The sequence below is a fragment of the Stegodyphus dumicola genome, chromosome 4 (genome assembly GCF_044657685.1).
Source record: "Stegodyphus dumicola isolate Sdum_Otavi_A_Nest chromosome 4, ASM4465768v1".
Lineage (NCBI taxonomy): Eukaryota > Metazoa > Arthropoda > Arachnida > Araneae > Eresidae > Stegodyphus > Stegodyphus dumicola.
The window spans coordinates 86,501,428-86,514,169 of NC_140771.1; the positions used below are offsets into that span (position 1 = coordinate 86,501,428).

The following is a 12,742-nucleotide window of genomic DNA, read 5'->3' on the forward strand; positions in this document are numbered from 1 at the left end:
TTACTACAAGGACTTGAACTTGGAGATCAGTGACCTTCAAACTTGCTGTCACGAATGCGTGATCTGGCAGGAAACCATTTTAGTGACGACTTGTTGAAGTCACTATGGCTTTCGTGTCTCCCTAATAACATACAAATAATTCTTGCTGCTTCCAATGAAGATCTAACCCGTTTAGCAGCAATGGCTGACAAAATTAATGAACTTGTTACTCCAGCTTATGTTAGTGCTGCTAATGCTGCACCTTCCAGTTCATCCCTCGAACAAAAAGTGGCTGAATTGACCAAAAAAGTATCTGAACTCTCAACAAGTCTTCATGCTTCACGGAGATACAATCGATCAAATCAGGGCCCACGTAATAAATTTCGTGCCCGAAGCAGGAGTCCATCCCGTCTTAATACTCGAACGCAGTACAAAGAACCCACAAGTGGCAGATGTTTTTATCATATGAACTTTGGCTCTCAAGCTCGCAAGTGTGCCCCTCCATGCACTTTTGAACAAGCGGGAAACTAAATGGGCAGTCTTCTGCTGGCCAACAGAATGTCCGCCACATCGACAGAATAGTACTGGCTGATCGTTCAACTCAGTTATGTTTTCTAGTAGATACTGGAGCTGACATATCAGTGCTCCCGAGAACTAAAACAAATGCTCACCAACTTAATAAACTTCATGCAGCCAATGGTACCCAAATTGCAACCTACGGCACCAAACTATTGACACTTGATTTAAACTTGCGCCGGACTTTCAACTGGCCTTTTATTATTGCGGATGTAACTCAAGCAATTATTGGTGTCGACTTCTTGACACATTTCCACCTTCTAGTGGATGTCAAGAATAATTGCTTAATTGATGCTACAAGTCAGCTGACATCACAGGGCCAAGCTTCTCACATATCAAACGTACCTACCAACATAAGTGTTCTATCGGGCAGCACACGGTTTCATCGGTTATTAGCAGAATTCCCTGACATTTTAAACCCATCCAAATCAGGGCAGCATACTCATCAGCCAGAACTGTATCATCACATTGAAACACATGGCCCACCTGTATTTTCCAAGCCTCGTCGTCTTTCTCCAGAGATGCTAAAAGCTGCTCGCAAAGAATTTGAATTCGTGCTAGCACAGGGAACCATTCGCCCATCTAAAAGTCTATGGGCCAGTCCACTTCACATGGTTAAAAAGTCTAATGGTGACTGGCGGCCTTGTGGAGATTATCGTCGACTTAATGCCGTCACAGTCCCTGACAGATATCCAGTCCCACATATCCAAGACTGTACCCATCTTTTTCATGGAACAAACATATTTTCTACCCTCGATCTTGCCAGAGCATATCATCAGATCCCAGTGCATGCTGAAGATGTGCCCAAGACCGCAGTGACTACACCATTTGGTCTCTTTGAGTACTTATATATGCCATTTGGCCTTCGCAATGCTGGCCAAACATTTCAGCGTTTCATACACCAAGTACTGTCTGGCCTCGATTTCTGCATCCCATATTTTGATGATATCCTGGTTGCATCTACAGATGCGGAAGAACATTTTAAACATCTGCGTCAGATTTTCACTCGCCTTAAAGATCATGGATTAAAACTAAATCCATCCAAATGCGTACTTGGTCAACCCTCAGTTTCCTTTCTTGGATGTCTTATCACCCAGAATGGAGTCAAACCTTTACCGGAAAGAGTCAAAGCAATTAACGACCTACCCCAGCCCAAAACCATCTCTGAACTGAAGCGTTTTCTAGCAATGTTAAATTTCTACCGACGCTTTCTGCCAAATGCCGCAAAAACACAAGTCTGCCTACATGAGTTTCTGAAGAATAGCAAAAAAAAAAAAAAAACGATCAACGAGCTGTCCCTTGGACTGAATCTGCATCTGCAGCATTCGTGCAATGCAAACACGATCTGGCAAATGCAGCCACACTTTCTTATCACTCACCTAGTGATCAGCTCTCTATAATGGTAGATGCATCTGACACGGCCATAGGAGCAGTGCTTCAAGCCCACACCACTAAAGGACTTTCCCCAATGGCATTCTTCTCCAGAAAACTTACTACTGCAGAAAGGAAATACAGCACATATGACAGAGAGCTACTTGCTGTGTACTGTGCTGTTAAATACTTCCGGCACAACTTGGAAGGACACGACTTCATCATTTTCACTGATCATCGACCATTAACCTTCGCTTTTAGAAAAAACTCTGACTCATGTTCTCCTCGTCAACTTCGACATCTGGATTTCCTCGCCCAGTTTAGTACAGATATCAGATATGTCTCTGGTACTGATAATTGTGTCGCTGATGCCTTGTCTCGGGTAAACAATATCAACCTCACTACCCCAGATTTCTCTGAAATTGCAAAAGCTCAATTGCATGATGAGGAACTCAAGACCCTAATCTCAAATCCACAAACCTCCCTTCAGTTACAACCGCTGCACATTGATCCAACGCTTAAAATTTACTGTGACATAGAGAACAATAGAATACGTCCCTATATTCCTGTCAATTTTAGACGTGAAGTGTTTAATGCCTTGCACAATTTGGCACATCCTGGAATCCGTGCCACCAAAAAGCTGATCGCAGACAGATTTGTCTGGCCAGCAATGAATCAAGACATCACAGAATGGACTCGTTCATGTATTAGATGTCAACGGTGTAAAGTATCCCGTCACACTCACAGCCCCATTCAACAATTTAACCTTCCAGCAAGACGCTTTGATGATGTACACTTAGACTTGGTTGGCCCATTGCCTCCTTCAAATGGTTACACTTACCTCCTCACTTGTATTGATCGGTACACAAGATGGCCTGAAGCCATTCCTATTGAAAATATATCCGCTGAAACTGTAGCTCGAGCATTCATCTCCCAGTGGCTTTCAAGATTTGGCATGCCTACCACCATCACTACTGACCAAGGCCGACAATTTCAATGTCACTTGTTCGCATCCCTCACCTCCCTTCTTGGCATTCGCCATATTCGCACAACACCATACCATCCATCTGAAAATGGGATGGTGGAACGCTTTCACCGATCTCTCAAACAAGGTCTGAAGTGCCACAGTAGCACACACTGGACAGAAGCCTTACCCCTAGTCTTGCTTGGTCTTCGCACAGCATTCAAAGAAGACATTGGTAGCACTTGTGCCGAAATGTTATATGGTGCAACCCTCCGTCTGCCAGGTGAATTCTTTCACCCGGAATCTACTCCAGTAATCGACCCTCCAACATTCCTTCAACGTTTACGTGAGACCATGAGCAATATCTCGCCAACCCCAGCATCTTCGCATAACCAGCCAAGCTATTTTGTACATCCTGCGCTTGAGACATCTTCGCACGTATTCGTGCGCAACGATGCAATCAAGCCAACTTTAACACATTCATATGATGGTCCATTCAAAGTTGTCAAACGAACACCGAAACATTTCACCATCATCTGCAATGGCAAACAATCAGTGATTGGAATCGATCGTCTCAAACCAGCATTTCTAATGCAAGATCCAACAACTTCCTCATCAACATCACTCCCGGAAGAAAGCTTACATCCCGTTAAAGAGCAACCTAAAACTACCAGATCTGGAAGAAAGGTTAAATTTAACCCAAAGTACTTATAACGTACCGATGGTACTTGGGGGGGGAGTACTGTGGCGTTCCGACAGATACTTCAACTTCTATTCATGAGATGGCGCCACGTGTAAAATCCAGTTCTTATTCGGAGCAGCAAAGCGACATCTTTACTCACTCAGACTTCTCGTCGGACAACTGTACGCGAAGGTAGCATGAACTGTGTTCCGAGCTCTGTGTTGATCTCTGCAATGTAATTTAAATTGTAATTTAGTATTTAATATATTCTTTTGTTATAGGAGATTGTCTACTCTTATTTTCTTTAATTATATCATGCATTAAGCACACACGACCACCAAATCATAATCTAAAATCCTGAATCGCTGAAGTCCAATAATTCCAGATTTCACACATCATACAGCAGTGATATTTTTTGTCTCAGATTGTCAGATTATTTTTTTTAAAATAAGTACTTGTAAAATCTGCCTACAATGAAAAACACTGCAGAAAAATATCTGCAAGAATACATTATTTTCCCCCAAATGAATAGGTACTGAATTTTATCCAAAATGGAAAAAATTCCTTTGCTCCCAAAGAAGAGGGACACATCTAACAACACTTAAAATCAGTAGTTTTAAATAAAAAAAACTTTTTTGTATGTTTCTCTGTTGCTTTTACTATTTTGCCTATACATTTTCTATTTTTAATATCAAATTAGTTGTACAGATAGCAGTAGATGTTCACTAAATGGTAGTTTGTAACGTAATTTTTCTATTCCAATTGGCTGAAAAGGGCATGGCTGTTTCATGCTATCTGCATGAGTCAGAGAATTTATCTTTCAGTAATTAACTTTTCACATGTATTTTACTACTGATTTAATAGCTTTATTGATGTGCAAGCAGTTTTCAAACTGTTTTTATCATAAAATGATGGCTGATTCCAAACATATGCAGCTAATTTCTTGCGATTCACACTGTGATTCGGTATCAACCTGAAATGACTGCAAATGAGCCTGGGAATAGTGAACGTTCTCTAGCTGCTTAAATATATAAATAATATTTAATATTTAATATAAATTCGGACCTCAAAGCTACAAACTTTCTGCGCATGCGCATTTAATGTATAACGGACGGTATAAGCTAATCTAAAATGATCTGATTATCTATTTCAGTTAATGTTACAGATTACGTTGTTTCTTAATCTTCGAATTGGATCTGGCTTATTATTTTTTGCAGACTGTTAGAGCAATTTTATAAAAGTAAGCTTAAAATTTCGATTATGTCAAATAGAACTTCCGATATATATTTACTAATATGTAAAGGATCTACAAAGCGAAAGTATGTTTCGAAATCTGTTTATCAATTTCACGCTGCTCTGCGGCGGGGGGACGCCGCGGAACGCAATGAATTGGAAGTTGATCTGTCAGCACTATCCTTATCTTCAGGGCAGATGTTTATATTTTATTTGGCTTATAATTCCTTACTAAATGTAGTATTTCATCTTGATGTACTCTGTCTTTGATATGATTTAAATCAAGTTCCTCGTCATTATAATTCGGTTCCGATAATGAAGAAAGTGACACAGAGGTTATTGAAAACGAAAAAATTTCGATTGACAAATTAGTCGGTATTCTCGATGCAGCAATTATAGGACTTGAACAACGGAACTTTGTAACTAAACAAGAAATTATGTCTGTTTAATACAATTAAAGAGAAAGTATTATCACATTAAAAAATGTAAATGTTCTTAAAATAGGCATGATTAGAATGCCGAGTGTGGCTGAAAATGTGGATTTAAATAAAAGTGGAATTAAAACTGCCTCGAGACTGCCAAATTTCCTATTTCATTGTGGATTAGTGTTTCAGCATTCTGCAATATCAAAATTCCTGTCGTTCATTACTTCTAAATTTGTTTCTATTACATGTGTGTGTAAGAAAAATAAAGAATATGTGAAAGATAAATTATAATTTAAATTAGCAGCATAAATTAATTCCCCTCTATATTCTAAAAATAGTAATTCCTCTTTGCAATGCCTCATTTGGAGACTAATTCATGTCATATGACTGTATCATAACTCTGATGATGTAAATGGAACTAAAACCCAAACAGCCAATAATAATTAATAATGATTTTACAACAGTATTAATTATCCAATCAAAATGCATTGAGAACAAAAATTAACTCGGTCTGAATTAAGATTTCATCCAAATATAACATATTTGCTTGCTTTCTACACTTTGCTTCGGTGTAGCTGGACTGCTGCTTCTTTCTACTGCAAAGTTATCAAAAATGTAAACCTCATGAAATAGGCACAAATAAAGTGCCAAGTTGTTTGTGGCCACAACATGTTTACTGAAATAAAATGAAGATTTAATCTGCCTCGGCTGCCAGTTTCCTATCCATTGTGGATCAGCATTTCATGTGATCAAAATTCCTCTTCAATATGGATCTACGTTTTATGCCTAATAACATTGCTGTTTCTATGTCACAGTGTTCCTACATCAGTACTTTTAAAATACTCTTTCATTACTGATATACACTGAAGAGCCATTACATTATGACCACCCTTCATCAATAACAATGGGCTCATCCCGGAACAAAACCACTGGGCATAATAAGCGGCTGGTGATGGAGTATATAAAGCAGTTATGCACTGTCTTTCCAAACATAGTGTGATTAGCAACATAATGGGAAAAGCAGCTGATTTATCAGACTTTGATAAAGGTCAAATTGTTATGGCTCGGCGACTGGGAACATCAAAATCAAATGCAGTTGTGAGCTTATATCAAAAGTGGTGTACAGATGGTGAAACAAGAAGTCACTGGCCAGCAGCGTGTTGTCGAAGGTACATTAATTCCAGAGGAGAGCAGAGATTGCTACGAATTGTTTACCATGACTGAAGAGCTACAATAGCCGAAATCACCACCAGCTACAACAGTGGCAACCCAGACAGTGTTTCTCAACACACTGTACACCATACATTACTGCATTTGGGCCTCAGCCAGAGACCGAAGCATGCCCCTGCACGAATCGCACGTCATCACCAGATGGGTTTGCAATAGGCCAAGAAACATCGGAATTGGACATTAGAAGAATGGAAGAAAGTTACATGGTCCAAGAAATCACATTGATGGGCGTGTGCTAATACACTCATTTCGAAACGAACCTGGATGCACAGTTGGACGGAAACAAAACAGTGCCGGGGGGTATTATGGTGTGGGCAATGTTTTCATGAAGCACATTAGGTCCCATAACCCCCATACGACAATCCCTGACATCTATGCACTAAGTGAACACTGTTGCAGACCAGGTTAACACATTTATGATAACAGTATTTCTGGCAGGGGATAGTGTTTACCAACAGGATACTGCACCATGTCATAAAGGTTGAGTAGTGGTTTGAGGAACATTCCAGCGACTTTCAAGTCATGTCTTGGCCTCCAAATCCACCTGACATTAGTTCAATAGAGCATTTGTGGTTCCACCTGGAAAAATGAATTTGCGCTGCCACATTATCCCCTCGCCATGTGTGGGAATTGCATTACCAGTTGGGGAGACTTGGTACCAGATACCCCAGACTGCATATTAGCACCTTGTGGCGTCAATGCCACGCTGGGTGATGGCAGTTTTGAGGGCTTAAGGTGGTCCTACATGCTATTAACAGGATGGTCATAATGGTAATGGCTCTCTGGTTTATATATATATGCATAACCGTAAATATAACTTCCTCTTAGGTGCTCATGTTGGAAGAAAAGACAACTTCCAGGGAAAATACTATTATTTTATTAATTACAAATACAGTCAAAAGTCATTAACCCGGACTCGTTGGGACTTCGGCGATTCCGGATTATAGATCATCAGTCTAAATCTGGTAAGATGGCATGCAGAAATTACAAAATTAAAAATATGAAACCGTAATTTATGAAATAAAGAATGGTGGATCTTTACATTATGGTAACTTTGCGATTTTTTGGCGAAAATTTGGCGACCAACCCTGCTACAGCAACCTGCTAGTTTTGTTTTGGATGCCATTTTGTTTTCACGAACTAAAGGCATTTTTTTTTTTTTTTTTTCCCTCTTAACATTTTTTCCAACAATCTGCTAGCCGAATTATGCTTATGCTAGAGCTTTTATGGAAAAAAAATGCTTAATTACGACGAAGATTAGAATACTCTTTCATTACTGACTACAATTACAATTACAAGATTAGGTGCAAAATTGAGAGTGCCTGCTTGCCGTGTTTTTAAGAATTGCACATACACGGTATCCATGTACACGTCGACCTATTTTCCCTTAAAAAAAATATCCCAGAATTGCACAAAAATGGCATTGCGCACACTCTTGACTTTATCTGTGTACACATTGACCTATTTTCACTTAAAAAGTGAAAGAAAATTGACAAAAATCCAATTCTTCTTACTCTTGTAAAAAGCGCCAAACAAATAAGTGGGCGATTCTGCACTTTAGCAGCAAAATTATTTCTAAGTGCTTATTAGCTAAAATCACGATCAGAATTTTCCGGAAAATGTCACATGACCTCTCATTTCTCTGAGACAAAATAATGTGTGATTCGAACTGTGTAAGTTCTCAGATTATTGCTAAAGTAATTACCTAGTAACCTTTATCGCCTTACCAAAATGTCGCCAAACTACCTGTTACCATATTCTAAAGATTAGCCTAAAGAACAATTATGATCTAAAGGGTATCAAAATTTACAAAAAGAAAAAGCTTAATATTTATTTGTTTACTTTATTAAACATTTCTTTCAACGTGCACATAGTCGAAATTAGAAAATTGTGACCAAACTACTTGATGTGTATTCATGATATTTATAATGATGAGGAATTTGATTTAAATCATATCAAAAACAGAGTACATCGAGAAAAAATACTACATTTAGTAAGGAATTATAAGCCGAATAAAATACAAACATCCACCCTGAAGATAAGGATAGTGCTGATAGATCAACTTCCGATTCATTGCGCGCCGTGTCGTTTCCTCCCCCCGGCTGCACAGCAGCGTGAAATTTATAAACAGATTTCGGATTTCAAAACATACTTTTGCTTTGTAGATCCTTTACATATTAGTAAATATATATCGGAAATTCTATTTGACATAATCGAAAGTTCAAGCTTACTTTTATAAAATTGCTCTAACAGTCTGCAAAAAATAATAAGCCGGATCCAATTCGAAGATTAAGGAATAACGCAATCTGCAACATTAACTGAATATACAAAAAAGGAAAATGTGTGGGATAAATAACAATGGCAGCAGATTATATCTGTGGAAAAAATATAATTCCGACTAAATGAAAAGTTAGAACTTGATTTCTTTTCCCATTATTTAAAGTGTGTTCTTGCAAAGCATTATGTGCAGTGCTGTTTCGAATAATTATTTAATTCACATAAACAAATGCTTAATCTTGAGATCAAACTGTTTGAAAATACAGGCAATGCTATTAATGTTTTCCTGTTAATTATAGTACATGTTATACTTCTTTTATGCTTTTTTAAACTGCCCTTGGATTAACCTAAACTTCACCTAAAATTTTGATTTAATGTTGTCAGAAATGTATTCCTCTGGCTAATAATACTATTTTTCACTATGATGAATATCAGTGGAATAAATGTAAATATAATCAAAATCTAATTTATACAAAAGTATCAGAAACAACTTTTGCAAAAGCTGGTCTTGCCACATTTTAAGACGAGACAGAAACTTCATAAATACCTCAAGATCAGTGGCTCTCAACCTTCCCTCCCCCCATGTACCCTTTTCATCATTGCTAGATCAACCTCCCTCCTTTCTTTCTAATTACAAAAATTTGAATAAAAGTAATTCGGCAAATTGCATCCAAGTAGAGGTTAAAAGAAAAGCAATGTTTTTTAAAGACACTTAAACGAAATGAACATTAGACTTTTTTCTTTATAAAAAAATAAATAAACTATATTATCAGAACATCAGTCACAATAGATTTCGAACGTGATTTCCATTTCTACTTTAAAATTTTCCTCCCATTGTGGGAAATTATAATTAGAAAGTTCGTTTTTGAAATAACTTAATTTCGAAATTAGTTTTCGTTAATAAACAAAGTCCATTTCAGTAATTTGTTATCCATGCAGAGGCCATCTGAATCAAAACCCATAGTTACCATATTTGTATTAAAACTGTAAGTTCAAAGCAATTTCTAAAACAGTGCATTTAATTAGAAAAACAATAACCGGCAATTTTATTTACACATAAATTCAAATACTACTGAACCTTCCATCTTACATAAAATAATAGTATAAGCATTAATAAATGAATTTTTACTCTTAGCAAGCTCAAAATACAGTGATAAATTACCTCCATCCATTTCTTTATTGTTTAATATTAATCACAAAAATTTAATTACAAACACACCGAAAATTCTTTTCCAATTGATGAAAACACTCTTAATTCAGTTCAGTTCGATTTCTCAATGCGTTCTTCTTCTTCTTCTTGAAGCTTGGCTTCCCTTTGGCGCCTTATTCTCGCATCAGAACTCAACTGAATTGAACTGAGAAACGTGAAAGTTACTAAATCACGGAGTATAATACTCCGTGTACTAAATTGAAATAAAAAAGGGTCTAGTTTGGACACCGGTCGAGATCGATACCGGAAAACCAGTCGGGATTCTCTTTCCACTCAACAGCAGACAGGAGAGCGAGTCTGACCACTTCAAATTAGAGCTATAAGATATATATAAATTAATAATATTAATAATTTATATATATAATACCAAATCCGTAACAATATAATATATAATTTATATATATTATATTGTTACGGATTTGGTATTTAAATAGGTAATGTTAGTTGAATTATAAATTAAATTGTTTTATTCCCCGTGCAGTACAGCGCGTGACGAAAGTTAAAAGAAAGCTACGCCGGAAAATTGAAAATACAAGAGCGCGTGCATTTAACATTTAATAAATATCTCATTCCGAAGCGGGACAGCGTTCGAGATAGACGTCTTATCGCTTCGCTCTCCGTTTTCTTGCGTTGCTGCCACCCCCGCTACTGTACCGATTTCATCGACCTCGCCTCACGGGCTCTGGATACCTCGCCTCACGGGCTCTGGGTTGTTTTTTTCTTTGGCTTTCGCCTCGCAGAAGCGTCGCCTTAACTCCACTGCTGCACCTTTCCCTGGATAAAACAGGTCGTATTTTATTCTTTCTTCTGATTTTCTTTATTCACCGTGCAATTAGGGGTACAGTCGGTCACAAAAGTATTCGAACACCGGCACCCATTCAGAAAATTTACTTTTCCGTTGAGAAACAAAATTGTCTCCAGAGTCCATCTTGGTTCGATGGAAAAAAAAAACAAAAGGATGGCTCATGTCCAAAATTGGCTAGGTGCATGAAACAAAATACAACATGATCTATCTGGGTGAGATGGGAAACAAAATGGCTGCTCACGCGACCCATTATTGCGCTCATAGAAAACGCAAAATGTCGCTGCGGCTCGTCTCGGTTCGCGAAGAGTGAAAACCCAAAACGGTCTGCAGTGTCTATCTTTGTTGGATGAGAAAACAAAAGGATGGCTCATGTCCAATTTATTTAGGTGTGGGAAAAAATATAACGTGACCTATCTGGATGAGATGTCTCCAGCGATCCAGTATAGACTTTTTCCCCATCTGCAATAGGTGACATCTATAAACAATTTTATTGAAATCTCCTCGAAATATAAGAAACAGCTAGCTCGTGAAATTGTAAGGTATTCCCAAAGAATTCCACTTCTTGAAGAAGGAAAAACATCCTAGCTGCAGATGAGGTAGAGAGAGAAAAAGCATGTTGCACCATGGAGAGCCCGCACGGTTCTGAACAGAAAACGTGGAATGCTTTTATACAAGAGTTGAAAGTGAAAGTAAAAGCCGATTGGAAATTTTTCACTTGGTTGCCGACTGGGAAAAAATTTTCAGAGCTCAGAAAAAAATACTGAGATGTAAAAAAAAAAAAAAAAAAAAAAACTTTTGGTTAATTTTTATCATGTTTTCTAGACATGAAAAAAATTAACCCTACCCCCCTTTTGTGTGGGAATGTTGTCTCACTGTTTCTAAAAATAGACCATGACTCATTCTAGGAATTATATGTTTTAGAAAGGATGAGTCATGGTCTTTGGGTTTCTCCATTCCAAAGTAAACAAAGTGAAGACATCAAATTAATAGAAAAAAAGGAAGAGTTTTTTTTTTTTTTTTCAGCTCTGGAAATATTTTTCCCATTCAACAGCCAAGAAATATTTCCAGCCAATACAATTTCATTTTTACTTTCACTTTCAATTCATTTCTTATATCTATAAGAACATTTCATGTTTCTCTTCAGATCAGTGTGGGTTGTTCAAGATGCAGCAACTCTACTCCATCCCACAACCAGGAAAAAAAGATGTTTTTCATGAGAAATTCTTTTGGCTTTCGAAAACAATGATGACATGATGATTGTAATACATTTCTGTTCTCATGTCCCATACTTGAACTCAGAATTTTTTCCAGAACTCTGAGAATTTTTCCTAGTCAGCTCGATGACCCAAATTTCGTATATTTATTTTTTAAGCCACTCGAGTTTCGACTTCCCATCCGTGTGTGCTGTGCATTCAACCTGGAGACACATTCCCTGAGCACTAAGAAAATGTTTTCCAGCCCACTCAATCCCTGAAATGGATTAAAAATAAATTCTGTCATACATTTTTAAACCTCAAGAGTGTTAACTGTCATGGAAAGAACGTTTTTTTCCCTGAGCTCTAAGAAAATGTTTCCCAGCCCACTCAATCGCTGAAATGGATTAAAAATAAATTCGTTCCTATATTTTTAAAGCTCCAGCATGTTAGCTCTCATGAAAAGGGCCTTTTTTTTTCCCCAGCCCACTCAATAGCTGAAATGAATTAAAAACAAATTCTTTCATACATTTTTAAACCTCAAGAGTGTTAGCTGTCATGGAAAGAGCCTTTTTTCCCCTGAGCTCTAAGAAAATGTTTCCCAGCCCACTCAATCGCTGAAATGGATTAAAAATAAATTCGTTCCTATATTTTTAAAGCTCCAGCACGTTAGCTCTCATGAAAAGGGCCTTTTTTTTCCCCAGCCCACTCAATAGCTGAAATGAATTAAAAACAAATTCTTTCATACATTTTTAAACCTCAAGAGTGTTAGCTGTCATGGAAAGAGCCTTTTTCCC

At 37.6% G+C, this 12,742-nt stretch overlaps 1 protein-coding gene across 2 annotated transcripts in view; it reads right to left on the bottom strand.

Moving 5' to 3' along the window:
- Positions 1–10,021, bottom strand: part of LOC118197515 (uncharacterized) — a 54,097-nt gene extending 44,076 nt beyond the window's left edge. For both annotated transcript variants that reach the window (XM_035369031.2, XM_035369030.2), the window contains exon 1: positions 9,900–10,021. In XM_035369031.2, the coding sequence (XP_035224922.1) occupies positions 9,900–9,909 (10 nt within the window). In that variant the 5' untranslated portion in view covers positions 9,910–10,021. The remainder of the gene's footprint in view (positions 1–9,899) is intronic.
- Between the last annotated feature and the right edge of the window lie 2,721 nt (positions 10,022–12,742).